Genomic DNA, 27987 nt, shown 5'->3' on the forward strand with positions numbered 1-27987 from the left:
GAGCTCCTAGAGAGCAAAGATGGGGAAGGGGAGGGGAGGGGAGGGGAGGGGAGGAAAGGGAATTTTGGTTCTTTTTCAGTGTGAAGTATATGCCACAATTGCTTCAAAATAAATCTTGAAAAGATGGAAAAAACAACAACCACAAAGTAGAAAAACAGTGGTATTGGGGGGGTACAATGTATTTCACTCAAGGATCAAAACATGGTAAAACAAAAAAGAATGAAAAAAGACTGGATAGAAATGGGTGCAAAATTAAAAAAAAGGACTTTGGGGTATTTTGAGAAAGAGTATCTTCCGATTGCCAAAATTTGAGCATGAGAAAGCAATACAGACATGATTGAAATAACAATAACAAGAAGCATAATATGAACTCCCCCAATGAGATACTGCATTAAAAAGGGAAGAACATATATGAAACAAATCCTTCTCTGCTCCTTTTTAATCAGATCATGAGGGTGGGAAATCGGATGTGGGGACAGTAAGCAGACTATTTTAGTTGGGTTAGAGGATGTGATAAAGAATTAACAGAAACAGCTTGTAGGGATGTGGTAGTGATGGTAGTGGTGGGCTGGGAGCGACCAGTTGAAAGAGATTCTTAAACATCAGAGTGATGTGTGTATGCTGATTTGACATAATAGTACAGCTCTACATGCTCTTACAGTAAAAACTATTTTGTAGGATGGATGAAAAATGGGAAGATAGGCAACTATTGAAGACATTCAGGGAAAAGATTGATTAGAAAGGGATTAATGAAGAGACATGAAAAAGGAAGAATCAGGAGGATTTGGGTAATTGGATTTAAGGGGTAAAGTACTAGAGAATCAAAAAGTAACTGGAAGGTTGTGAGACTACTGTGTTACTAGAATGGTGATAGGATTACTAACTCCTTGATTGTAAACTGGTAGGGTTTGTATCCTGCTATTTTCTCTAGGGCCTAACAGTTCCTTGCTCATTCTTGGCACAACATAAATATTTATTGAATGACAATAGGAAAGTTGAGGCAAATGCAAGTTTTTTGGGAAAGACCTCAGCTATCACCCCAATATCAAATGGAGATGAGGACTCAATAGTTCCAACTTGCTTATTTTTCCTGAACTTTTTTTTGAAACTTGTGTTTAAGCTATTATAATATCTATAGCACTCTCAAACATACAACATATATAAATATATATATATATATTTTGTATGCATATACAATGGTTTCTAAATTAATCCTAGATAACATACTTCAAAAATCAGTTTGAGTTTTGAGCAAAATTGAGAAATGATTGTTCCTTTATTATCACAATTTTGCTAGCAGAAATATATGATGCTAAACTGTTTTCATGTCACAAATAGGAGGGTATAGAATGAATGAAATCAACATGTTCTGGTACAATTTATGATAAAATTAATGATCAGATGACTGTTTATCAGGTTGTATGATGTTTTGTCAGCTGAAGACTTCATTGATCATAAGAATCATGTTCAAGAATGATCTGGAAGGCTGTCCACCCACATTGACCAGGAAACAGTTCCCATATTTCTTCTTTAATCATATTATTTAATTCAGAAACTCCTTTTTATTTTACCAAGCCAGGATCCTGATCATTACTCACAAAAAGAGAGTGGAAGTGGGAAGTGGAGTGGAGTGGGGCAAGAACTTATTTAGTGTCAGAGGAAAAGATTGCTGAAAAGGGAAAAAATCTGTACCCAGAAGCATCAAAGGTCTAGAAGTAGACACAAATAGAAACTGAATGGGGATAAAGGGGTGGGGTTTGATACAGAGCAGAAATGTTGCTTCCTTGTGACGTGAGTTCTTTAGATAAAGGAGGAATAAAAGCTGCCTGGAAAATGAGGAACCTGGAGAGTCCCTTGAGGAAGCTGTGCTACTCTACCTGCTCAAAGCCTCCTGTAAGGGATCCTGTTAATCATCAGGTCAAAACCAACTTCTCTGTAAAAGGAGCAGGAGATTCAGGGACACATCATGGACCTGAGGGAATACCGAGAGAGAGGTAAATGATTTTATATATTGCTGTATATGGCTTTTCCCCCAGAATCATCTGCTGGACAAAACAAATTCCTGGTGGTCAGCAATGAAGTTTGGGAGTAAAATTAAACTGTACAATTTTTTTGACTAATTAATGTGGGATTGGATTGACTCTCTCTCTCTCTCTCTCTCTCTCTCTCTCTCTCTCTCTCTCTCTCTCTCTCCTTTCATTATATTCCTCATGGAGGTAAATAAATATGATGGACTCTCCAGCTTCTAAAGAGAATTGAAGATATAGATTCTAAATCAACTAAATACAAATTTATTTGTTCAGTATTCTAAAAAGTGTAATGTTCCTGACCCCAAGGATTTTATATTTTTTCGGGGAGACAGCATATACACAAATCAATACAAGGTAGTTTTGGGAGGGAAGGTGTAAAGCAACTAGGGGGCTGGTGGTGGTGGTGGTGGTGGTTATAGTGATCAGGAAAAAACTTCTTGTAAAATAGTTCTTTCTTAAAGAAAAACCAGGATTTTCCAGTGGTGGAGGTGAGGGAGGAGTGAATTCTAGGCATGGAAACCAGCTAGTATAAAGATGTAGAGATTTGGGGTATATTATGATTGTAACAATATATATCTAGATCATAGACTTCCAGAGAAGTATAATGTGTACAAAAGTCTAGAAAGGGAGAAATGAACTAGTTGTGAATAGCTTTGAATACTAATCATTGAGTTTATATTTTATCACAGAGGCTCTAAAAATGGAAGAAGTTTATACACATATATCTACATATCTTTAAACACACACATATATATATATACATATCTCATGTAAAATATTTTTTCTTCCTTCTAGTCTACATATAAGCACATTATCAGGACCAATCTTACTGTCTCCTCTCCTCAAAGCATAGTCTTGTCTCAAGTTTAGTTCTTCACCCTTCTTGTGTCAGTGATCCCTTTGGCAGTCTGGTGAAGCCTATGGACTCTGCAGAACAATGTTTTAAAATTAATAACATTACAAAGCAATCTAATTACATTGCAATATAGTTATATGTGTATTTATATGTGCTATATATGTATATACATGTGCATATACATAGGTATATGTGCAATATAATGTGGATGTGTGTATATATTCACACACATCTATCTATTTATTTAATGGACCCTAGGTTAAGAATCCCTACATAGGGGAATGATATAAAACTTCTTGTTTTGCATAATTTCTGAGTCTCTAAAAAGCCTTTCTTAGTACCCACAACATGTTTCCTCTCCTGATCTGCCTTATTGTCTGATTTTCTACTTTTAGAATCTACTTTGGATCAAAGGAATCTTTTCTTAACTAACTCATAGGATTAGAAATATATTAATTTGGTCTAAACTTATTTTAACAGGTTTCTTCCAGGAAAAAAAGACAATTCCCCCATAGCATTCTTCTCTGTGAGCCTTTGTTCTGGAAAAAAAAAGAATACATAGGAGATTTTGGGAGACTAAAGGGATCAGTCCAGATGTCAAAAGAGTATAGAAGTGATGTTGAACTGGAGGGAACTCTCAGGAGACTGGAGCAACCATCAAAAGTGCCTATAAGAAGAAACTGAGGGAAAGTGGAGGTGGTGAAGATACCTAGACCAAATTTTGTCTGTTTCACAGTTTTGCCTGTTTCACAGAATTTTGCTTGGACATTATATCAATGAGAACTTATTTGCAAGTAAAAAAGTTAGGGATAGACCTGAGAAATAAAGTGGGAGTAAAGAGGAAAAACTCAACTTTGGGGAATTCCTTCCCTGTCTCACCAGAATGCTAAATAAATAAATATACCCTATTCCCCTCCTAGTTAATAGAGATTTAAAATCTTCTGTCTTCTGGGGGCTCAGAGAAATAGCTATAATTGCTTTGTTTTTTCCTTTTAATTTTTTAATTTTGTCTTAAAACTAACAATAATTTATTTTCTTACCTTTTTGTCCCACTCTCCCAATTTCAAAGAAAAAAAGAAAAGAAAAACAAATGTTGTGTCAAGAAAAACAAATTCCCAAATTGATCACATACAAAAATGTATGTCTCAATCTGCATTTTGAATCCATTTCTGTCAAGAGATGGGCAATATGTTCCATCATCAGTCCTTCTGGATTCATGGTTAGGCATCGCATCCATCAGAGTTCTCAAGTCTTTCAAAATTGATTTTCTTTACCATATTGTTATTGTATAAATTGTTCTTCTGGTTCTTATTTTTATTGCATAAATTGTTTTTATTTTATTGTGCCATCAGATTCTTTTTCCCTTAGGAGCAATAAATGGTTCCAAATTAATGAGAAGCTTTGTGACCTGACACACAGTAAATATTTCCTCAAGGGAGAAAGGCATGTGGACTGAACCTGTCAAAAAAAATTATACACATTGCCACCTGAATGTAAAGATTAAGACATACATTTTCGAACAAAGTCAATGAAGAAGTTTGTTTTGATTCACTGTGCATATTTGTTATGAAATTTGTTTTTCTACTTTTTAAATTTCCCCTTGGTGGAGGGTAGGAAGACAATGAGGAATAAGAATAAAGTTTTTTAAAAAAGAAGGAAGAATAGACAGTCATCTTTTTTTTTTAAATTCAGAGAAAATAGGAAGCAGGCCAAAAAGAATCACAGAAAAAGAATCATAGTAGGATAACATTGAAAATTACAGGTTAACCTTACTATATATATTTAAAAAGGAAAGAAAGCATATACAGTAGAGATCTGAAGTTTCATGTACCAATGTTCTTTCTGTTCTATTGAGTATATGAAAGTGCCCATTTTATCTGGTACTCCTAAAATGTGTTAAAAAATAGGGAAAAAATTGTCAGATGAAAATAGATCTCTTCTGTCCCACTGGAATTTTTTTTATTTTTTTTTCCCACTGGAATTTGAAGAGTTGTTCCATCTTTTTTTTTTTTTTTTTTCTGTCTGCTTCTCTAACATGTCCCTTAGCATAATTCTTAAGAGTGTAATAAAGCATGATGAGGTCTGGATGATGATTTAAAAATACTGTTTAGATCACAAGGGGGTAACATCTCCTGTTCTCTTTTCAGGAAAAGAGATGGTGGATTACATTTTCCAGTATCTGAGCACTGTGAGGGAGAGACGGGTTACACCTGATGTGCAGCCAGGTTACCTGAGGAGCCAGCTGCCTGACAATGCCCCTGTGGAACCAGAAAGCTGGGACACTATCTTTGGAGATATTGAGAAGATCATTATGCCTGGGGTAAGGAATGGGCAAAATATCAAAGGGAAAAGGGCAGACAATTTTATTGTATCGATTTAAGGATAGGAGCAGATGGTGGTGTGAAATGATGCCTAACTTGGATTTTCTAGAGATTCAAGATGTACAATATATATATACATAATTTCCGTACTTCAGATGTGGTGACAGTGACTTCAATGCTTCATTTGCCTTGTTGAGTTGGGTGATTCTGAGTCCTGGATTTCAGGAATGAACTGGACCTATTGTTAACAGTTCAATAATCTTTGTCATCTTTAATCATAGATTTGGAGCTGGAAGGAGCCTTAAGGCTCATCTAGTCCAAACTCCTGATTTTGTAGAGGAGGGAAATGAAGCCTTGAAAAGTTAAACAGCTTTCCTAAGGTCACACAGCCAGTAAGTAGCAGAGTTGGGATTTGAACCCCCATCGAGTATTCTTTCTAATTACTATATTGATTTGTTTCTCTCTTTTCCTCAAATGTCAAGTGTCAGCTATGCCCTTTGTTGTAAAACTCCTCTCAGTCTGCCTGCCCACCACCAATATGTAGAGTATATACACTCAGTTACTTTAAAATTTTAGGGGATTACTTTCATAGAAACAAAAAATATTGAGGCAAGAAGAAACTTTACAACATATTAAAACAGAATGTTGGAATTTGGAGGGATTTTGGAGTTAATTTTGTCCAACTCCATCATTTTACAGGTGGAAACAAGTCAAAGAGATAAAGTAATTTGTCCTGAGTTGGATTGCCAGCTGAAGTAATTTATTGTATATTCTCTTACTTGTTTCCCTTGGGTCCAAGAGTTCATATTAAATTTTTTTAAAAATACACATTTTTATGATAGAACCTGGGTTAGGTGATAGAACCCTCAAACTTGTTTATGGGTGATAGACCCACAGATTTTTCACTTCATTCAAGCAGTAATCTCCAAACGTTTTTGACTTTATATCACTATCAATAAAACAAATTTTGAGCAACCCCCCAATATGTACATATTTACTTATATATAAATTATATACATGTACTTCTATACTAATAATTATAAAACAAATACAAAAAAGGAATGTCAAAATAATATTTGATCATAGAATCAGACTTTATTCAATAGGGTGATATAATCAAACCTATGCTTTAGAAAAATTTGACATCTGAGTGGAAGATGGATTGGAAAGCAGAAAGACTAGAAGCAGGGAGATCAATTAATAGGTTACTGCAATAGTCCAAGTAAGAGGTGATAAGGCTGACTGAGTAGAGAGGAGACAAGTGGTGAGGTAAAACCAATAAGATTGTTAACTAATTAAATAAGAAAGACATGGTCAAGGGAAAATTAGAAATTGAAGATGATACCTAGGTGAACTTGGATAGTGGGTAGGATGGTGATATTCTTCACAATAAGAGGAAAGTATGGAAGAGGTAGGTTTAGAGAGAATGATAATGTAATGATAGATACAATCCATCCATGCCTACTTAACCTGCATGACCTACACTGTACCATCCAAAATAATAAGGGAAGAGGTAGGAATCTAATTCACTGGTCACCATCTCTAAAGCAGGGCCAAGTAGGAAGTGAGCTGACAATAGTGGGTAGTAGTATATACAATTTTCCCAAAGGCATCTGAAAAGTTGTTGTGGGTAACTTATAGGAGAGGCAGAGAGAAATAGGGGATTGTTGAGCAAAAAGAATAGGTGTGATTGTTTGGAGGCAAGTTTCAAGGACTATCATAGTGAAGGTAGAATGAGATCTCTCTTCCCACCCTCCAATTGGTTAATAACACACTTTTGAGGTCAGTTCTACAGCTTCTCAAGGGAGCCTAGCCCCAACTTTGGAAACCATTTTGATCTCAGCAATCACAAGGGGGTATGGAATTGGGATTAGGAGCCAAGAACAAAGGAGAAGAGTATTGTGCCAGTGAGCAAGTACTACAGTGAACTATTTCTTTTTTCTTTTTTGAGAGAGGCACTGTGGGATGGTGAATGTAGTGCTACACCTGGAGTTATTAAGATATTGATTTAAATTCTGCCTCAGACACTTACTTGCTATAAAAATCACTTGGGCTTTCTTTTCCTCAGTTTCATCATCTGTAAAATGGGAATTACTTTATAGCATCTACCTCAAAGGAGGTATTGTGAGAGATAAATGAAAAATAATATATGATAAATTGCTTTGCCAACCTTAAAAATACAAGCTATTTAGTATTCTTTCCTGTTATTATTATTGTTATTACTATTATTTCCTGCTAAAATGCTTCAGGAACTAATACTTTCAACATATGACAACTGTAGAAATGGAGACATAATTGTGGTAAGTCATTCATAAGTGAGTGATTTTTCTGAACCCAGGCTACAGGCATGCACTCTTACTCCATCTTCTAGAATTTAGCTAAAATGCAGAATTTTTTTTTTTTTTTGGACTAAAGGATCTTAGCCTTAGAAAGCAACTTAGTGGTCACATAATTCAACTCTTATCATTGAATGTGACTTTCAATACATTATTCACAATTACTGTTATTTATTGTGAGATCATTTCCTAAACTGCATGGTCTACCTCTTGTAGTGGGAAGTGTGTTAGATTAGGAGTCAGCAGCAGTTAAGTCACTGAGTGATCTTGGCCTTATTATTTCACTTCCCTCTGGATTTCAGTTTCCTCATCTGTGAAACAAAGTTTCTTCTGGTGTTAATATTCTGTGATTCTATGACTTTATCAACATGAAATGCTTGAATCCAAGTATCCGATGTGGTTCAGGAAAACTATTCAATGTCATAAACATTTATTAAAATTCTATTATATTCAAGGTATTGAAGATAGAAAAAATGCCTACTATGTATAAGAACTAGAAATAGAGAACCCCCAAAATCTCTTCTTTATGTAAATCATTGAAAGTGGATTAAAAAATGTACTTGTTGGGGCAGCCAGGTGGTGCAGTAGGTAGAGTACCATCCCTGGAGTCAGGAAGACCTGAGTTCAAATGTGATCTCATTAACTTAATAATTACCTAGTTGTGTGACCTTGGGCAAGTCACTTAATCCCATTGCCTTAAATAAATACACTTTTTTAGTTTTTTTTGTAAGGCAATGGGGTTCAGTGGCTTGCCCAAGGCCACACAGCTAGGTAATTATTAAGTGTCTGAGGCCAGATTTAAACTCAGGTACTCCTGACCCCAGGGCTGGTGCTCTATCCACTGTGCTACCTAGCCACCCCCTAAATAAAATTTTTTAAAAATGTAGCTGTCCTCAGAGTAGGATGGGGAAGGAGAATGTCTATTCAGATAATAGAATATACAAAGTATATAGAAAGTAATTACAAGTACTAATAACTGGAGTCAGTGGTGGAGTGGAGATTAGTAAAAACCACATAAGGGGTGACAATTGAGCTGTCCTGTGAAGGGAGTTCAGTTGGAGGTAATTCAAGTTCAATTGGAGCTAGACTACCTTCCAGATTTGGGGAACTTCCTGTATAAAAGTAGGGTGATAGCATGTTTACTGGGAACAGAAGGTGGCCCACTATGACTAGAAGGGAGGGTGAATCATAACAAAATAAAACTGAGTCATGGCAATGAAATAAGGGAAGATGCTTCTAATAATCCTAGTGCTTTTTAATGATTCAACAAATTTCAAAATACCATTAAAAACACAAGTGAAACTTTATCAAAAGGAGCTGTTACCTCAATGAGATGATCAGTGATTCCATTCTGTGGGATGACCCCTTCTTAACTTTAATCTGGCAGCTGCCATCTCTTGCCTCCTTGCCTAAAAGGAAGCAAGCAAAGTAACGGTCAAAAAGTGATGGGGAAACAGCTGATTCACTTGAAGCAATGAAATCCAGTGGTTGTTGCCAAGTGGAGCAAAGGATGCTTATCTTAGGAAATAGGTATCTGTTTGCTTTTGATAAAGTCTCATCAGGATTAGATACCTTATCTGGTGAGAGCAGGTGATTAACTCTTGATATAGCCACTAAATGGTAGCAGTTAGAGGGGGCAGTCATTGACAGTTAACTGTTGAAGATTGATAATAGAGCATAATCTTGAATCCCTAAGATTGAACCAACCTCCTGAAGTCTAACTAGAGCAATGGTTCCTTGATTTCTTGGCTATCCTAGAGACATATCTTTGGTTAGCATCATCATCCATCCATCCATCCATCCATCCAACAGAAATATATTAAATGCCAGCTAAGTTGCTGTACTGTTATGGACACCTGTAAAGAATAGAAATGAGCAAGATACATTCCTTCTCCACAATGAGTTTATGGATTAGTAGAGGAGACAAGATCTGTGTGAAGTACAGGGAAACAAATTATGCCAATGGAGTCAAAGGAACCAGTGTCAAATCCCCTCTGGTACATAGTACCTCTGTGACCCTGAGCACATTTCTGAGGCAAGTTTCAAACTGAGGTTTTCCTGATTGCAATGTACAAAGCACTATACTATTTGCTGGGTTTTAGAAGCCTCTATAAATGTTAGTTATTACTGTTATTCTTATTTTAAAACCTATAAAGAAAAGTAACTATACATACTGAGGGTTAATTTATCAAAATTAAGAGATTCAATTCAATAAATGTTTATTAATTCCATAATTTTTCATCAAGCACCTAATATTTGCTATGCACTGGGAATAAAAAGGTAAAAGTAAGAAGAGCTCTAGGAGATAATATTCTATTGCATAAATACAAGGTGTATATAGATAAATTAAAAATTACATAAAAAATAATTTGAAGAGGGAGAGAGTGCTAACTGTTGGGGGCAACAGCAAAGGAAGTGTGTGGGAAATGGCCCTTAAGCTGTCCTTTTTAGAAAGTTAGTGTAGTTTTAAGCTCTTAGAACTCACAAATTGAGACTATCTCCAGCAAAGATATAGGAGCAGAAAGAGAGGGTCAGGCTTGCTGACAAGATCAAACTGGACTGGAGCAAAAGACTTGGGGAGGGGACAGCGTAGAGGAGTAGTAGAAGAGAAGAAAGGAGAGAAAGAATGAAGGAGCAAAAAAAAAACATGGTAGAAAACTGCTTTCTCTTTGGTCTTGTCCAACTCCTTTCTTGGTAAACTTGGAATGAGAAGATTTCATTTTAGTCATTGGCTCTTCTACATGCTAGTTGTGAATTTAGGTGAGTTGCTTAACTTCTCTGAAAAATGGGAATAATTATATTTGTACAACCTAAGACACCGAGCAACTAAAGCACAAAGATATACAAAGATAATGCCACTCTGCCTGTGTGTCAAAGGAGGCCCCTTTCACAGGAATTGCATTGCATACAGGAATCCCCAAAGCCTCCATGAGCCCACTTAAATGTCCATTCTTGGGAATTGGGTGATAGTTAAGCATTTTTTTCACATCCCCATGTTGCTGCTATAATCAATCAATCAATCAAAGAATATTTAATAAATGCCTACTATGTGTCAGGCATGTGCTGAGTTCTTGGGCTATAGAGGAAGGTGTAATGGTTCCCATACCCAAGGAATTTACATTTTTATCAGGGGATTCAACATATACACAAATAAATGTAAGGTAGTTTTGGAAGGGAGCATGCCAGCAGTGGAGTAGTCAGGGAAAACTTGTAAAAGGTAATCTTGAAGCAATCTAGATGTGGAGGAGAGGGATGGGTACCAGATTGTGCAAAGATGTGGAGACATGGGAAATATCATGGTTGGAACAGTATATGTTTAGATTATAGAATGTATGGACAAGTGTAATGTGGACAAAAGACTGGAAAGGGAAAAATGGGCCAGTGAATAGCTTTGAATGCTATTCAGAAGATTTTTATTTTATCCCAGAGGCTTTAAAATATTCCATAATGAGTTGTGAAGACAAATAATAGGTCACAGTTCAAAAGATATATATCTTACAAATGAAAAACATCAGGATTGTAAATAGACTGGTTATATATATACACAACTAATAATTTCTTTGGTGTGGAAACTCCACATCTATGAACTTTAACCTGTCTATAACTTAGTTTCCTAAAGTTCAGAGAGGTTAATTGATTTGTCTGTGATCACCCAGCTTGTGTCAACTTCCCAGGTCTCAAGTTTGCCAAACTGCCTCTCACGTATACACATGTATATTTGTCTCTTTCTGAATTAGATAGCATGGGATTATTTTATCATAGACTTTCCTGGGACATGAAGAGTTTCAGCTGATTTTGGAATTGATGGAGGGAAAATGTTCTTTGGATTTTGCTTAGAGTACATGACCCCTGCTCAGGTCCTTTCACTGTACTGTAGAAGGAACCTGGACCTCAGTGCTCCTCTGATATCCTCTGCATGTTCTCTCCCAGGTGGTCCACTGGCAGAGTCCTCACATGCATGCCTACTTTCCAGCTCTGACCTCCTGGCCATCTCTATTAGGAGATATGTTAGCAGACGCTATTAACTGCTTAGGATTCACCTGGGTAAGTAGCAGGAGCAGGGAAACAATCTGGTATTGGGATAGGCAATAAGAACAAGAATCAAGACATCTTCCTTCAATGGTCTGTTTTCCTGTTTCCTTTCTGACAACAAAGAATGTTTTGTGAGTGAACAATAGTTATCCTTCTTGATATAGAGATAAAGATCACATTTGATATGGAGATGCATGCACCACCTCCAACTTCCCTCCTGTCATCATCCCAAAATGTATCCTAATACCCCTTGAACCTATTTATAGTTTTAGTCTAGATTAACTCTATTGCAAGGGTTCTTAACCCTGAGGTTCACAGTCTGTGGACAAATTTCAAGGAGTCCATGAAGAACAAAATGACATCTTTATTTTTAATATAATTGATTTGCCTTGTAGTCCTATGTATTTTATTTCATGTCTTTTAAAAATTATTCTAAGAAGGGATTCACAACAAAAAGTGTTAATTATTAATTAATATCTTCTCTAAAGTAATAATATCATATTTTTCTACCTTCTACATAAATTAATACTTTATTTCATATCCTAAAATTTTAAGCTTTAAGCTATATTAATCCCCCCCCCCACTTCTTGCTGGGAAAATTCATATTGTTTTAAATCTTTCCCAAGGTGTTGTCTATGTAATAAGAACAGATGAAATTCGTGACCCCTGGTCAGCATTGTTAAAGAATTAGCTGATTTCCAACAGTTGCCAGGAAGCTCCCTACCTTGTTTCTCTTAGCATGTCTGTGAGCAGCAGGGTAAGGGGTGGGAGAAAGCCAAGGTTCTTGCCTGTCATTCACTGATCTCTTACCCAGGAAGATCTTTGCTTCCCACTGGCAAGAGACAGTGGTTTGATCAGGGGTCATGCAGAGAAGCAGTTTATTCAAGGGTTAGAGATGGGTGGGTGGGAATATTCCTTACATTTTGGATAGTGGTCCTGACTTTTCCTGTCTCTATTCCAGGCCTCCAGTCCAGCATGCACTGAGCTCGAGATGAATGTTATGGATTGGTTGGCAAAAATGTTGGGCCTCCCAGAGCACTTCCTACACCATCACCCAAGCAGCCAGGGAGGAGGCGTCTTACAGGTACTATAGAGGATGCCATGTTTTTGCATTTAGGACTGAAAAAAGTGCTGGTTTAGGAAGTGAATGATAAATCTGCCTTCCTAGCTGTATAGAACTCCTGTTTACAAGTTTCCCTTTTTTTGTTTCACTCACACTATAATAAGTCATTTTCATTTTCTTTTCCTTAACTACTTTCTCCTTTCTTTTTCTTCAGAGATCTCCTTTTTTCCTTTGTCCTTTTCTGTACATTCTCTTTCCCCTTGATCCATCTTTTTTCTCTTTCATTTTTTCCTATTCTTCCCTTTTTTCTTTCATCCTTCCCTCTTCCCTTTATTATTTCCACTTTCTGCCTTTCCCCTCTTCTTGATTAACTTCCCTCTCTCTTTTATCCCTGTTGGCTTTTCTTTTTCCTATCTTCTTTCCTTAAAAGAAAATCAATAAATCATTATATTGCTATGATAATTCCAATCTTGACATTTTTCATTTATGAACCTGACTTCCCCTATTTCCCTCCCCCATTTCCCTCAAACCACATATAGATACAACCCCCTTCCTGCCCATATGGTGAAACTGGATAAGGGGGGATGGTAGATTACAAGATTTAGGAAATATAATGCATAGCTTCTAGAAAACTGAAGAGAAAGGAGAAATGAGCAAGAAAAGTTTGTGGTCTTTATATTCTTTTTCTATGTTTCTATCTCCTAAGATTCACAGAATTCCTTAAATGGTTTAGTTTGTTCTATAATCTGAAAATAATGGAGCCAGAGTCTGGGTGTTAAATTGCTGACTGTTGGAAGTATCTGGAGATAGGATAACCTTTCAAGATATCAGGGTAGGGGTAGCTAGGTGGTGCAATAGGAAAAGCACCATCCCTGGAGTCAGGAGGACCTGGGTTCAGAACTGGTCTCACACTTAATACTTAGTGCAAGTCAGTTAACCCCATTGCCCTGCCAAAAAAAAAAGACATCAGACTACAAGTTAGTGTTTTGATACAGTTCAGTGGAAAAGTATCAGGATCTAGCCATGTTGTCCTCCACAAGTCTGAAGGTCTATATGTGTTGTGGGACATGAAACAACTAGTGTTCACTTGAGGATTTTAATAAATAGCTCTGAAAACAAGAATTAAATGAGGAAATATATGAAAATTCCAAAATGAAACATATGGGACATCATTTATTTCCATAGTTAAGTCCTTCCTTTTTAATTTCTATTAAGTTAACACATGCTTTGACCTAGGAAGGAGAGAAGAAATACATTTTACAGATAGAGAGATTGAACCCCTGAGAGGGGAGGATGAATCATGAGACAGAACATTAGCTGAGCTGGGAACCTCTGTCTCTCTCTTTTTTTAAAGTTTTTACTGTTTCCTTGCATCATCATGTATCTCTTGTTCCTCTCCTATACGCTTTCCCCTTACCCTCTAATATTGGAAACTTTATCATTACTTAACAGACACTGATCATTCTCTTCTCATTTTCTGTGCCTTCTAGGATGATCCTTTTGGCATTGTTTTTTTTTTTTTTTTTTTTGCTTTTTGCATTTAGCAAATTTGTGAGAGAGATATCCAAGTTCAGAACATGTCTTGGTACACTGTGGACATGGACAAATAGAAAAAAGATGACAGTGGGCAATAATAAAGTGAAGGAACTGTATTCTTTCTTGGGGATGGTTGTAGAAAACTAAACCAAAACCAAATTTTGAAATATTTGGAAGGGGGGGGGATAAAGGGGCTGTCACTTATGACTTCTCTCCCTTCACAGAGTACAGTCAGTGAATCCACCTTGGTAGCTTTGCTAGCAGCAAGAAAAAACAAAATCCTGGACCTGAAAGTGTCAGAGCCAGATGTGGATGAATCTTCCCTGAACTCTCGGCTCATTGCTTATGCCTCAGATCAGGTAAGATCTCCTATACTGAGAGAAGTAACTAATATAAAGTGAAAAGTACTTTGAAAAGTAACTTTTCCTTTTGAATATTATGAATGTGACAGATATCAATAAGCATAATTATTTTCATACAAAAAAGAATACCAAGGAATAAGGATTGTGCATAAAACTTTGCATTTATATTAGGTTGTTTTATATTTGAAACTATATTAAGTTATTTAAAAATTTATATTAAATATACCTGATAGCAAATTATTGAATTACTTGTCTATATCCTCTTAGAAATTTTCTTTTGTTTTCTTCTGTGTATTTTGAAAAGTTTCATTATGCTTTTTAATAATCACTATCGCTACCCTCCCTCTTCCCCCCATAACTTTCTTCCTCTGTCCTCCCCCCCCCCCCAAAAAAAAAACCCTTTCTTGAAATAAATGAATACCATCAAGCAAAAAGAAAATGCACATGCTGGTCATGGTTGAAGATGAATGTTTAATTCAGCACCTTTAGTCTAATTTAAAATCAGTCTTTCAGAGTCTTGGTTATTAAGCTGATCACAACTTATAAGCTTTACAAAATCATTTCCTTTACAGTGTTGTAGTCACTGTTTAAATTATTCTGCTTCTGTTCATTTTATTCTCCATAATTCATGTACATCTTCCTTGGTTTCTTTGAATCATGAATGACATTATCATTTGTCTCGTTTTATTATTTGTAACATTTTATCATATGGCACAATAGTATTCCATTACATTCAGGTTCTATAATTTGTTCAGCTATTCCCCAGTTAATGGGTACACTCTTAGTTTCTGGTTCTTTCTACAACAGAAAGAGTTCCTATAAATATTTTTGTTCATTTGAATTATTTCCTTCTTTTTCTGACATCATTGTGTTATATAGGCCATGAGACAAGTATTGTTGGGGTTTTGCACTTGGTTGCCAACATCTAGAGGAGAGGATGAATTCTTCCTTCTCACCGTGACTATCATCTTTTTACTTTATTCCATGGTCTTTTCTGGACCTGGACTGATAACTTCTAGGGCCAAGGGTCAGCAAACTACAACCTGAGGACTATATCTGGTCAGCTGCCTGTTTTTGTTGTTATCTAAAGATGGTTTTTACATTTTAAAATATGTATTAAAACAGGTAGTGGGCAAGATTTAGATTGGGCCATAGTTTGTTGACCTTTGCTCTAAGGTGCATCTCTACTTTATTATTATTATTATTATTATTATTTTAATCAAAAGCCTCCATGGAGATGAAAGCTGGACTTTCAGAGGGTTGGACTCTCTCATCTCCTGGTTTGTTTATATATATGATTTGCCAATTCCTCCTCTCTACCTCTATTTGCCTCCCCAACCCCCACATCCTTTATTCAACTGAATTGCCATGTTATTATCACTCTGTATTCACAAGATGAATTCTCAAGCCAATTTTGACATTTCACTGAGTTATAAAGTAGCCTTTAATCCTCTGAATCCTGTCTCAGATTTTCCTTAGTATGACTCGACAAAAGTCATTTGCCCTGCACAGGCAGGTCTCAGTTTCCTCATCTGTAAAACAGGGATGATAATAATACCATTATCATTATTATTGCAATTCTGCTATGACTTGGTCCTAAGAAAGGACCTAATTTAAATTTGGTTCAAATTCTGCTGTAGACATTTAAACTCAAATTTTCTTGCTCCATTTCTCTATCTATTAAGTGGGTACAATAATAGTTAAAAACAGTTACCTCAGAATGTGTGGCTCAAATGAGATAAAATATATAAAGTGCTTTGCAGGAAAATGTAAAGTTTTCCACTGGAACTACTTCATGTATAAATAAATAAATATACTATATATATAACTCTATACAAGTAATATATGAAATAAACAAAGTGATTTTGTGGAACCATTTTACATATAAATAAATATATAAAATATATAAAGTAATTCAGTATGTAAAATATATTAAAGTAATGGCTATGAAGTTAGAAGATCTGGGTTCTGCACCTGCTACTTTAGCTGTGTGATCTCAGAAAGATCTCTCCTTCATTTTGGCCTTTATTTCTTCAATTATAAAATGGTTGGGAGGGGAGAAGGGATTTGGACAAAATGATTCCCTATAATTCTAAATCTATGATTTTATATAAATATCAAATATCATGAGTTGGTGATAAATTCTCTTGTTTGTTTAGGCCCATTCCTCAGTTGAAAAAGCTGGTCTGATTTCACTTGTGAAGATGAAATTCCTGCCTGTAGATAAAAATTTCTCCCTTCGAGGTGAAACCCTTCAGAAAGCAATTGAAGAGGACAGGAAACAGGGCCTTGTGCCTATTTTTGTAAGTTGGAATGAATGAATGCACTTCATGAGAATTGAAGGGAAATAAGTTTATGGGATTTTGAATGATGGGAAAGGGATGTGGGGAAGAGGATTTGGTTGAGAGAAGATGGAATGGAATGGAAATAATACTTTAATGTTGTGGGTGATGATAGAGTAGCTGGTAGATTAATGACTGTGGTTGGAGCTTTATTTTTAAGAAAATCAGATCCGTAAGTTGAGCCCACTTACTGTGGTAACTTAAGTTTTTTTTTTTTCAGGTGTGTGCTACCTTAGGAACCACTGGTGTCTGTGCATTTGACTGCTTGGCAGAACTGGGGCCTATTTGTAAGCACATGCTCGTCTTGTCTGATTAAGATGACTTATCCGATGATTTTTCTACATATATTAACCAGTTGTTAGGGTAATAGGGTCTTCAGTAATCAAGGTTCCAGTTGAGATCAATGGGAGAAGCGGGTAAGAAGAGAAAATGGAAAGGAACAAAATGATAGAAATTCTAAACATAACTGTTTGGACTTAAAAGTCAAATAATCTGAGAGAAGAATAACATTTTTCCTGTAACTTAAGCAAGGGTCTGTTAGATTTATGGACAATCCTCTCATTAAAATGAAAGAACAGATAATTTCAATAACAAAAATTATATTGAAAATGCTTTGAGTTGGATAGGAAGGTCCTTACCGAGGTTAGGAGTCTCTTGTGGGTTTATCTTCCAAATGAGAGAAGATAGCAAATGACATAGTTTATGGATTTTTTCAAATGAAAAAAAAATAGGGATGTAAGCTCTTATTCCTGGGATTCAAGAGAGGTTGATTTTAGGTTCTTGAAAGAAGAATAAGGATATAATCATGTCTCATCATCTTATTTCCATCCATTATCCTTTTTTTTTGTTTCGTTTCATTTTGTTTTTTGTTTCAGACCCAAATTTAAGATGCCTTGATCCACACATATGTAGGACTCCATTTTCCACTTTGGACCATGATCAAATTTCAGCCAAGTCCAAACTTCAGAGGAAAAAATCCTTGAACTCCTCTACGAATCTAAGACTCTAATGACTTTCAAGATCTCAACTCTAATCTGTGATTCTATCACCCTCTGCCCTAGTGAATTAGAGAAACTAGACACTCAGGTTTCTATCTAGTATTAAGCTGCTATTCCTAAATCAGGGCAAAATACTGCCATTTTCTTTACCTCTCACCATAGGTGATTTCATTACTGTCTTGCCCTGAGTCCTGACCTATATGTTCCTTTTAAATTCAGACGGTTGAACTGAAGCTATAAATAGATATGAACAGACTCAGATAGCATTGACTTTCATTACCCATGGTAACTTATTTCAAGAATTCTTGGTATCATGTAAGTTTTTGCTTCAACAGGTGCTCGTGAGGACCTGTGGCTCCATGTTGATGCTGCATATGCAGGAACTGCTTTCCTCTGCCCTGAATTCCGAGTGTTTTTGAAGGGTATTGAGTATGCTGATTCATTTACTTTCAATCCTTCCAAGTGGATGATGGTTCACTTTGACTGTACAGCTTTCTGGTGAGTGCAGCTGCCAAGCCCCACATGCAACATCATCAGCTACCTCTGAAGAGGCCTCAACCAACAATGTCTATTTTACTACCTATAGGGTCAAAGACAAGTTCAAGTTGCAGCAGACCTTCAGTGTGAACCCTGTCTACCTCAGACATGCCAACTCTGGAGCAGCCACAGACTTTATGGTAAGAATTTCGGAACTCTCACTTTTTTTTTTTGCAAGGGTTAAGTAACTTACTCAGGGTTACACAGCTAGGTACTTACTACTATCTGAGGTCGGATTTGAACTTAGATCCTCCTGACTCCAGGGTTGGTGAACTCTCACTTTTCACATGAGGGAATTTAGACCCTATATTTGTTATATGCTTCAAGACATTTATTCATTCATTTACATATGCTTGTCTACATTGAATTTTTTAATTATCATTTATACAGGCTGCTAATATCTCCATGTAGTTTATTTCCAAAGACTTGAACTACTATAATCAGAAAATTGGGGATTTTTTTCAATGTGCTCCTTTCACATCATTTATGTATATATTTAAAAATATTAGGTAATACTTGCCCCAGGACTAGACCTGATTTTTTTTAATTGCTTACACATCTTCGTCTAGAAAGCTATTGATTTTTCCCTACTCTTTGTTTCATATCTTAATTTCCTATTTATTAAAAAATATTCCCTTCAATCCCACAGTGACTCAATTTGAAAAAGTTTGCTGAAAATGAATTTATTAAAGTCTTTAATAAATAGATTAGGTCAACTCTTCTTTATCTAAACATAGTCTGTGTCCATAGGGCCAGTATGCTGCCCCTGTGTTGAGGCAGTTAGCTGAACCTAAAGTCAATAAGTCAATGAACATTTACTAAGAGCCAGACACTGTGCTAACTTCTGGGGATACAATAAGAAAAAGAAAGATAATCCCTGCCCTTGAGGAGTTTATAATTGAATGAGAAAAGACAATATACAAAAGGAGGCTGAAAAGGAGAGAAGGGGATGTTATTGGTGGGGTTGAAACAAGCAGAGCTGAGATGAGAAATTAAGTTAACTGGAAAATTCTGAATCTTCCATTAAGGGAAACTCTGGGAGGAGATTATTGCTTTGCCCTGCAGCCTTTCAATAAGAGTGGAGAATAAAGTGAGGGTTCTGAGGAAGCTTTGAGAATCATAGCTGAATATGTATGTAGGGTCAGAAAGACCTGAAATTAATTTTTGCCTCAGGCACTTTAGTTGTTAGATCCTGGACAAGTAATCTAACCTCTGTGGGCCCATTTCCTACTCGTTGAAACCAGGGATTTGGACTCTGATGTCTTCCAAGATCCCAAGTTTCTATCCTCTACCCTAGTGAATTGAAGAATTTGGACCCTCAGCTTCTTTCTAGGATGATACTCCTATTTTCAGATCAGGGCAAAATATTGTTTTCTTGACTACTGTAGGGATTTTCATCATGACCTGACCTGAACTCTGAGTGATGTTTTTTAAATTCCAAGGGTTGTACTAAAGTTAAAAATAGATTGATAAGGACAGGCTCAGAGCAGCATCTTATATCAGTACTCTGATGAGCTTGCTTCTTTGGGACCACAAAGAGTATCTTATCTCCCTAAGATTGATGCTGATCATCCTGCCATTAATAAAACCTTGCAACTCACCATGGAACCATGGAACAGGGCAGTAGTGAATTGGAGACACCATCATTGAGCCCTTGAGGGATGGTTTGTACCTAAAAGAACTGTCATAGGTCAATGACCTTTGGTATAAGAGTGTTTGAGGTTCTCAAGGGATCTAGAAAATCTTGTAACAATTCAAACCAAAGAAGAGTTAGACTTCAGATAGATAGCCTTGATAAAACCAAACCCTCCATGCTCCAGGTTCCAAGATTCCATCCTGTTGAATCAGAATGGGCTAATTTTCGATAAAAAACCAACAAATTCATCATGTTGGGCAAAATTCTAATTAGAAATATTTGTTCCAAGGGTAGGCAGCTTGAAATGACATTTAGGTCAAACAGTCCTATGCATACCCTCTGATCAGCTTTGTACTTCATGATGTCAGAATAACAAAAAATAATTGAAGCAAATTCAACTGAGGAGAGAAAGTTCAGGGTCGGACTCTGGGGATGGAACCGGGTCAGTGTCCCTTGTTCTTTGTTGGGAGATACCCCAGATAGAAAAGATTTTTTTTTAAACAAGACGCAAAAAACATAATATGGGTTAGGGAACTCCCTTAATCCATAGATGAGAATACTCAGTAACATAGATCATTAGTTACTCAAAATTTCAACTTGAGTTCCTTGTCTCCAAGTTAATTATCTATCTATTCCCTTGCATCATGCTCTAGGCCACTCCACAGAAGAGGGAGTGGGGGGAGCTCCTTCCTCTATATCAGAGGCTGTGATAAAGTCCCTTGCTATCCTGTTTTAGTTATGGATCTGACTCTGTAATAAGGTTGGTCTTAGGGAAATTTCCATCTGTGGAAGGGCAGTGTAGGGCCAGGTCAGGTGGGATCTTGCCTGGTATGTATGTATCCACTTAGGAAAGCAAACCACTATCCAGTAGATTCCTAGTTTAAGTAATTTTTCTTGTTATCTAGGTTCTAGTTTAGAGAGACAACATATTGCATTGGATACAGACTCTGCTTTGGATTCAGGAGGATCTAGGCTCAAACATATATTGGCTATGTGACCCTAAGCAGACCAGACAATTCTCTGAGTCTATAATGCAGAGTACGTGCCAATGTGCATTGAAAGAGGGAGTTTCTTCATTGGAAATTCCCTGTGCCAGCTAAACTCCCAATGATGTCCTTTCAAACTATGTACTAACCTTATTAGTTTTCATGTTACTGAAAGATTGAAGGTTATATCTAAATATACACTTGACACAGTTGCAAAATGCAGAATCTTTAAAAATTAATTTTTATTTTAGTATCCTAGGAAAAGCTTCTCAACTTGCCCTCGTTATAGCTCTAATAGTTCTTGGAGCAGAACATATTGGGAAGAAAGCAAACTCAACATCTTTTATATCTATGTACCTATGAAAATGAAAGCAACACAGTAAACTATAACCATTTGGAACTTATGTTCCTATCATCCCTGCACAAACTTGAGGAATCAACTTGTTAGAAAAGGCTAGTCTTTAGTTTAGTTTTATTCTCTGTCTCCCTCTGCTGGCCTGCTGGCCCTAGAAAGAGAATGGTTCCTGAAGTTTATTTAGAAACCCAATATTGACTGTCTCTTGATAAGCACATTCTAAAACAAAGTAGAGATGTCATAATCATATGCCTGTTAGGAAACTAGGAAACAGGCCCAGAGGGTGAGGAAGCTGGGTTAGGATTGAATAGTTTTATTTGCAGACTTCCAGTGTTATTTGACAGGACAAATATTTATTGGAAGTAATAGGGTTTGTTCAAGCTAGGGACGGTAGATTGGATAATTGTTTGGAAGGGGCTTCCTGGATTTATGAATAGACACTTTGTTACTTATCAAAGGATCTAAAAATGTTTTTCAAAGTCTTCAGAATTCTTAGGGAATTAGCTTGCAATATCTTCTTTGTTAAAGCCCTCTTAGCTTAGAAGTACTAACCTTGAACTTTTAGCCATGTTGATTTTAGTCATTGCAAGGACAATGTACTGTGTTAATTGTAAACTCTAAAACAAAATACTAAATCACAGAGGAATAAAGTCCTAATGATCTGAAAGCCTTTAGAAAAGTTAATTTGAGGTCAAAAGGCAAATTGTAATGGGGCAATAAGTTGAGCAATCAATCAGAATTCCTTGTTCAGTCACATTAGAGTTTCTGTGGTTTTCATGTCAAAGCTACTAGAGTGGTTTGCCATTAGTGTGTTGCCATTTTAAAGATGAGGAAATGAGATAAATAGGAGGTTACCTGACTTGCCCAGTGTCACACAACTAGTAAGGGTCTAAGGCTGGATCTGAACTTAGATTTTTCTTACTCGAGGTCAGTGTTCTATTCATTGTGCCACCTAGGTGCCCAATCAACATTTATTTCTCCACTATTTTATGTTCATCACTGTGCTAGGGGCTGAGGATACAAAGAAATTATACTATTTCTGTTCTTGAGGAGCACGGTTCTCAGATGACAACCCCAGAAACAGAATTTTAAATATTGTTATTTGATCTTGGAGGCAGTGTAGAGTGAATGGCTTCAGAGACAGAAGAGCTAGGTTCAAGCATCACTTCCATCACATGCTAGTTAGGTGCCCCGGGCAAGTTATTTAATCTTTAGGGCTCCAGATAACTAAGATGCCATTCTGTACCCAGGATAGTTCTCATCTGGAAGTTCCCTATATCACTTAAATGATGGATCCAATATAATGTTTGTTGTTTTGTTGTGTTCAATCATTTTTTCAGTCATGTTTGATTATTTGTGACTCCATTTGAGATTTTCTTGGCTAAGATACTGGGTAATTTGCCATTTCCTTCTCCAGCACATTTTACAGATAAGTCAGAGTAAAATGACTTGCCCTTAAAATGACACATAGCTTGTGTATGAGATCATATTTGAACTCAAGAAGATGAGTCTTCCTGATTCCAGGTCTGGCTCTCTAGCCACTGAACTGCTAGTTGCTCTATTTAATGTAACCTTATTTAGTCTTGTATTTAAATAGCATTTTCAACATGTTTTCTCCCCACATATATTTTCTTACATAATAAAATGTTAGACTATGACTTTTGAGCTTCATTCCTTGATATTCACTTGTTTAGGGACTTTTAAGCAAAAGCCCCACCACTCCAGAGGCTCTAAGAAAATTATGGGACCAGGTCTTCTTATTTAAAATAAGATGACATTCAGAGAAGAAGTCTTAATGACCACCTATCTCCACCTGACTCCTAGGCCTGACTTCCTAGGCCTTGAGGGATTCAGTCTCACAGTCCTCTGAGAGAAGTTGTTTGGTCTCACTTTGTGGATGAATATGCCTCTTCTCCTCCCTGGAGGCAGCAGCCTCTGGTGTCATGGTGACGGTGAAGGTCCCAGGAGGACAGGGAACCAGCTGATGCCAGGCTGTGCCCACCTTTGTTTCTGACCTATGGACTTGTTCTTTTGTTCTTAGCACTGGCAGATTCCTCTGAGTCGGCGGTTTCGTTCTATCAAGCTCTGGTTTGTGATTCGTTCCTTTGGGGTGAAGAATCTCCAAGCCCACGTCAGACATGTATGTTGACCATAAATACTGTTTATTGCATGATTTTCTAAAATGGAAGTAAATCAGGGTTGACCACAGGTCAATGTGATCAGTAAAACTATAGTAGTTATTCTGTCACTCAGACCTCTGGTAGATGTTTTTGATAAACTGATAAACAAGAACCAAGGGAATGTTGGAAGACCCTTGTGATGTGTTTATTCAATGTAGTTCTCTCTTTCTCTTCTCTTTCTCTTTCCCCCCTTCTCCTCTCTCCGTCTTTCCTTCTTTCCTTTCTCTTGACTTTTTTCTTTTCCTCCTCCTCCTTCTCCTTCTTCCTTCTTCTCATTCTTCTTTCTTCTTCTTCTCTCCTTGTTTCTTCTTTTACTTCTTCTTCTTCCTCCTTTCCTTCCTTCTCCCCTTCTTCTTCCACTCCTCCCCCTCCTCTTCCTCTTCTTCTTCCTCCTCTTCTTCTTCCTCCCCCTCCTCCCCTCCCTCTTCTCTTCTTCCCCTCTTTCTTTTCTTCCCCTCCCTCTTCTCTTCTTTCCCTCCCCCTCCCCCTCTTTCTCCTCCTCCCTTTTAACTTGGAAACCCAGTAGTTAAACAAACCATACCCCCAACAATTTTATCATTAAGTTTTTCAAATTAAATAAACAGTAACAAAATTAAAATGTAGATTGTAGGCTACTTTCTATAGTTTAAGAATTCCAGCATTATGGTATAGACAGAGAAATTTCTACATTATCTTTAATGTCAATATCTGTGATTTCATGAGATCTTCTAGTGTGGGAGTATCACAGTCAAGCAATAAGCATTTATTAGGCTCTCACCATAAGCCAGAAACTGTTCTAAGTACTAGAGATACAAATAAAAATAAAAATAATGTCCCTGCCTTCCACTGGTGCAGGGCCACTCCCTATGCTTTAGAAAGTCCCAGGAAGTTAATTGAATCCCAGAGAGGTTGGTCCTGGGTCTTGCAGTAATGTATCAGAGGGAGGATTCCTGATTTCAAATCTAGGCTTTCTCCAGAATACTACATTCCCACTTCTGTTTCCAACTTCTTGTTTGTTCTTCAGTACATTAAAAAAGTTAACATTTCATCCATGCCAGTGGTCCTGCCATGGATACAGTGCCTCAGCAAACAATTTTTATCAATTGTTATAGCCTACATTCTGACAATGAGCCTCTTTAATCTTAGCTAGATTGGTTCTTGGAAAACAAACATTTAGAAGTATTCAAAGATTTTCCAGTCTGAAAGAACCCTTCCAACCCTGTCTGGGTTGGGGTAATTTGTTATGCTTGTTATAAAGCTCTCCCAGATAAACTTGCCTTCCAGTTCTAGATTTATGGTCCTATGATCCTATGACCTACCAAGTTTGAAATAATATTTGCACCCAGCAATATTGCACAAGACTCTATTGAAAGAATACCTAATGATGAATGCAGCAAGTTTAGACCTTATCAAGCTAAAATGAAGTATACTTTTCATTTCCTTCTCATTGTTTTCTCTTGCACCACTTCCCCCACCTCTAAAACAAATCAAGACAATATATCACAAACCCTTCAAATGGTAATAGCTATTAGTTTTACAGAGTAGTGATTTAGAATGGAAAATTATATTACTAAGGGAACACTTTCATTGACCTATAGGTAAATATTCTGAATAATTTTTGGAAGACAAGGGAGAAATAATAAGAGGAGGAGGAGAAAGTTAATGGTTCAAGAGTTAGGAAAATGATAGCTACCTAATATGTAGTGTTTGGTGGGGGCCAGGGAGATGGTAAGTTTCTGAGCCTGGAAATCAAATGAGCTAAATAGGGTTTGAGAAAGATGATTTTAATGTAAAAGAGGGACATCAGACTGATTAGTGTCTACCAGAACAGTTATTACTGTTGAAAGTTGATGAAGAGTATAATGTGTCCCTGAAATATTTATCTTGTAATTTGTCTTCTCTGTTTGTTATTCCAGGGTACTGAGATGGCCAAATACTTTGAGTCTTTGGTCAGAAATGACCCTCTCTTTGAAATTCCTGCCAAAAGGAACCTTGGTTTAGTGGTGTTTCGCTTAAAGGTAAAATTATCTTTAGGATTCCCACTGAGAGGTTCAGCTTTCTAGAAATACAATTTTATTTCACTGGGTATACTTAGAATCATAGATATGAACCTGGAAGCAACTTCAAAGGTCATTTGATTCAACCTCCACATTTTATAGAGTCAATCACTCATCCAAAATATTCACATAATATGGTTCAGACTAAGCTCAGAAAGATACAAAAAAAGGCAAAAGGCAACCCCTGCCCTCAAGGAATTTATAATTTAATGGAGGAGACAATGGGCAAACAAACACATCAAAGCAAGATATATACAGGATAACAAAGCAATGGAATTAAAAGAAATTAGGAAAGGCTTCCTATAAAAGGTGAAATTTTATTTGAGACTTAAAGAAAGCCAAGGCAGGTAGGTGGTGTAGCAAATAAAATGCTGGCACTGGAGTCAAGAAAACTCATCTTAAGACATTAAAACTATCAATAGTCTTAAGAAAAAAATGCTCTGAATCATTATTGATCAGAGAAAAGCAAATTAAAATGCCTCTGAGATACCATCTCACACCTATAAGAATGACTAAAATGACAAAAAGGAAAATGATTAAGTTTGGAGAAGATGTAGGAAAACTGGGATGCTAATGCACTGTTGGTGGAGTTGTGAACTGATTTAATCATTCTAGAGACAATTTGGAACTATGCCCAAAGGGCTATAAAACTGAGAGGAAAAATAAAGAAGATTCATTTTCCTAGGTTCAAATGTAGCCTTAAATTTGTACTAGCTGTGTGATTATGGGCAAATTACTTAGCCCTGTTTGCTTCAGTTTCCTCATCTGTAAAATGAGCTGAAGAAGGAAATGTCAAACCACTTTAGTATCTTTGCCCAAAAAACTCCAAATAGGGCCATGAAAAGTTGGACACCACTGAAAAATGACTGAATAAAAGAAGCCAGGGAGGTCAGTAGTTGGAATGGAGGAGAGAGAACAGGAGGATAGCAGGAAAAAAATGCCTGGAACAGAGAGATAGAGTGTCTTTGAATATATTAGGATGTAGGAAAGTTAAATGACTTACCTCAGGTCACACAGGTAGTAATCAAGACAGGATTTGACCCCAGCTCTTAGTTCAGACTTTGTACTCTTTTTATTTCACCCCATTGCCTTACAGGGGTTACAGAAATGCCTCTTGGAATGTCAATCCATTGATATTGATTTTATTTTTCTTTATCCATCTAACAGGGTCCTAATTGTCTAACGGAAAAGTTGTTAAAAGAACTTGTCAAATCTGGATGCCTTTTCCTCATCCCATCTGTCATCCAGGACAAGTTTATTATCCGCTTCACTGTGACCTCTCAGTTTACCACCCAGGAGGACATCCTGCGAGATTGGAATCTCATCCGAGATGCTGCCACCCACATTCTGAGCCAACATTGCACATCTCAGCCTACCCCTCAGGATGGAAACACCATCCCAGGTGCCAGTGGCCTTAGGGTTGTGACCAATGGCATGTTCCTTCAAGCCCAGGGGAATGGGGGGGAAGATCCATCAGGGCCCAGAAAGATTGTGGTACAGCCTCAGTATATGGGAGTGAGGTCCATGAGAAAAGAAGTTAGCCAGCCTCTTGACAATCAGATGGATCCCCTTGATGACTGCTTTTTGGAGGAGAGTCCTGAGATTCCCAAGCATAAGTTATCCTCCTTCTTGTTCAACTATTTATCTGTTCAAAATAAGAAGAAGACCGTCCGTTCTCTCAGCTGCAACAGTGTGCCACTAGGTCAGAAGCAAGGGCAGGCTGAAGCCCCTGGGAAGAGTGGGGGCTCTGCCCGGGTTAGGCTCCTTTCAAGGTTTCCTGAAGAGATGATGATGCTGAAGAAAAGTGCTTTCAAAAGGCTGATCAAGTTTTACAGTGTCCCCAGCTTTCCAGAATGCAACATCCAGTGTGGGATCCAACTGCCATGCTGCCCCTTGCAAGCCATTGTTTAAAGCCAGTTCAGTGGGCAGTCTCTTCCAGTCAGCATGGCAGAGGGAGGAGGGCCAAGGGGAGTTTTTTTAAGGCAGTCTTCCCCAGCTTCTGTGATTCAGCTTGTGATAGGAGATCTAATTTAGAAATAAACTGTGCTTGTCCCTGAAGTAGAGCAGTTTCATTTATGACTTTATTGATGATCTAAGTCCATGGAAACACTTGTTTCCAGGCTCTTTTGGGTTATATTTCCCTTTCAGAAAATGTATAAGTGGCACACTTACTCCAGCATGGCCTTTCCAGATTTCTTTCTAGATCTAGATGTGAATTGGATATCTTAATAGACATCTTAAACTCAACATGTACAAAAAAAACTAATTTTCTTTTATTAATAGTATTTTTCTAATTACATAAAGACCAATTTATTTTTATTTTTTGGCAAGTCAATTGGGGCTAAGTGACTAACTAGCTCACGGTATTGCAGCCAGTAAAT

The 27987-nt window shown here is 37.0% G+C and overlaps 1 protein-coding gene across 1 annotated transcript; it reads left to right on the forward strand.

Moving 5' to 3' along the window:
• Positions 1 to 1857: 1857 nt before the first annotated feature.
• Positions 1858 to 27741, forward strand: HDC (histidine decarboxylase). Its single transcript, XM_074231941.1, has 12 exons — positions 1858 to 1994; positions 5034 to 5206; positions 11474 to 11587; positions 12537 to 12659; positions 14399 to 14533; positions 16696 to 16839; positions 17099 to 17165; positions 18212 to 18374; positions 18463 to 18553; positions 23432 to 23530; positions 25466 to 25567; positions 26774 to 27741. Exons 1-12 carry the CDS (start codon positions 1967 to 1969, stop codon positions 27515 to 27517), a joined length of 1983 nt encoding a protein of 660 aa, XP_074088042.1. The 5' UTR covers positions 1858 to 1966; the 3' UTR covers positions 27518 to 27741.
• The last annotated feature ends 246 nt before the right edge of the window (positions 27742 to 27987 follow it).

Source organism: Macrotis lagotis, chromosome 4 (genome assembly GCF_037893015.1).
Source record: "Macrotis lagotis isolate mMagLag1 chromosome 4, bilby.v1.9.chrom.fasta, whole genome shotgun sequence".
Taxonomy (NCBI): Eukaryota; Metazoa; Chordata; class Mammalia; order Peramelemorphia; family Peramelidae; genus Macrotis; species Macrotis lagotis.

Coding starts and splice junctions, on each gene's coding strand:
- HDC (XM_074231941.1), top strand. CDS start 1,967: ATGGACCTGAGGGAATACCGAGAGAGAG. Junction 16,840..17,098: donor AGGGCCTTGTGCCTATTTTT/GTAAGTTGGAAT, acceptor TTTTTTTTTCAG/GTGTGTGCTACCTTAGGAAC. Junction 18,375..18,462: donor TTTGACTGTACAGCTTTCTG/GTGAGTGCAGCT, acceptor TACTACCTATAG/GGTCAAAGACAAGTTCAAGT.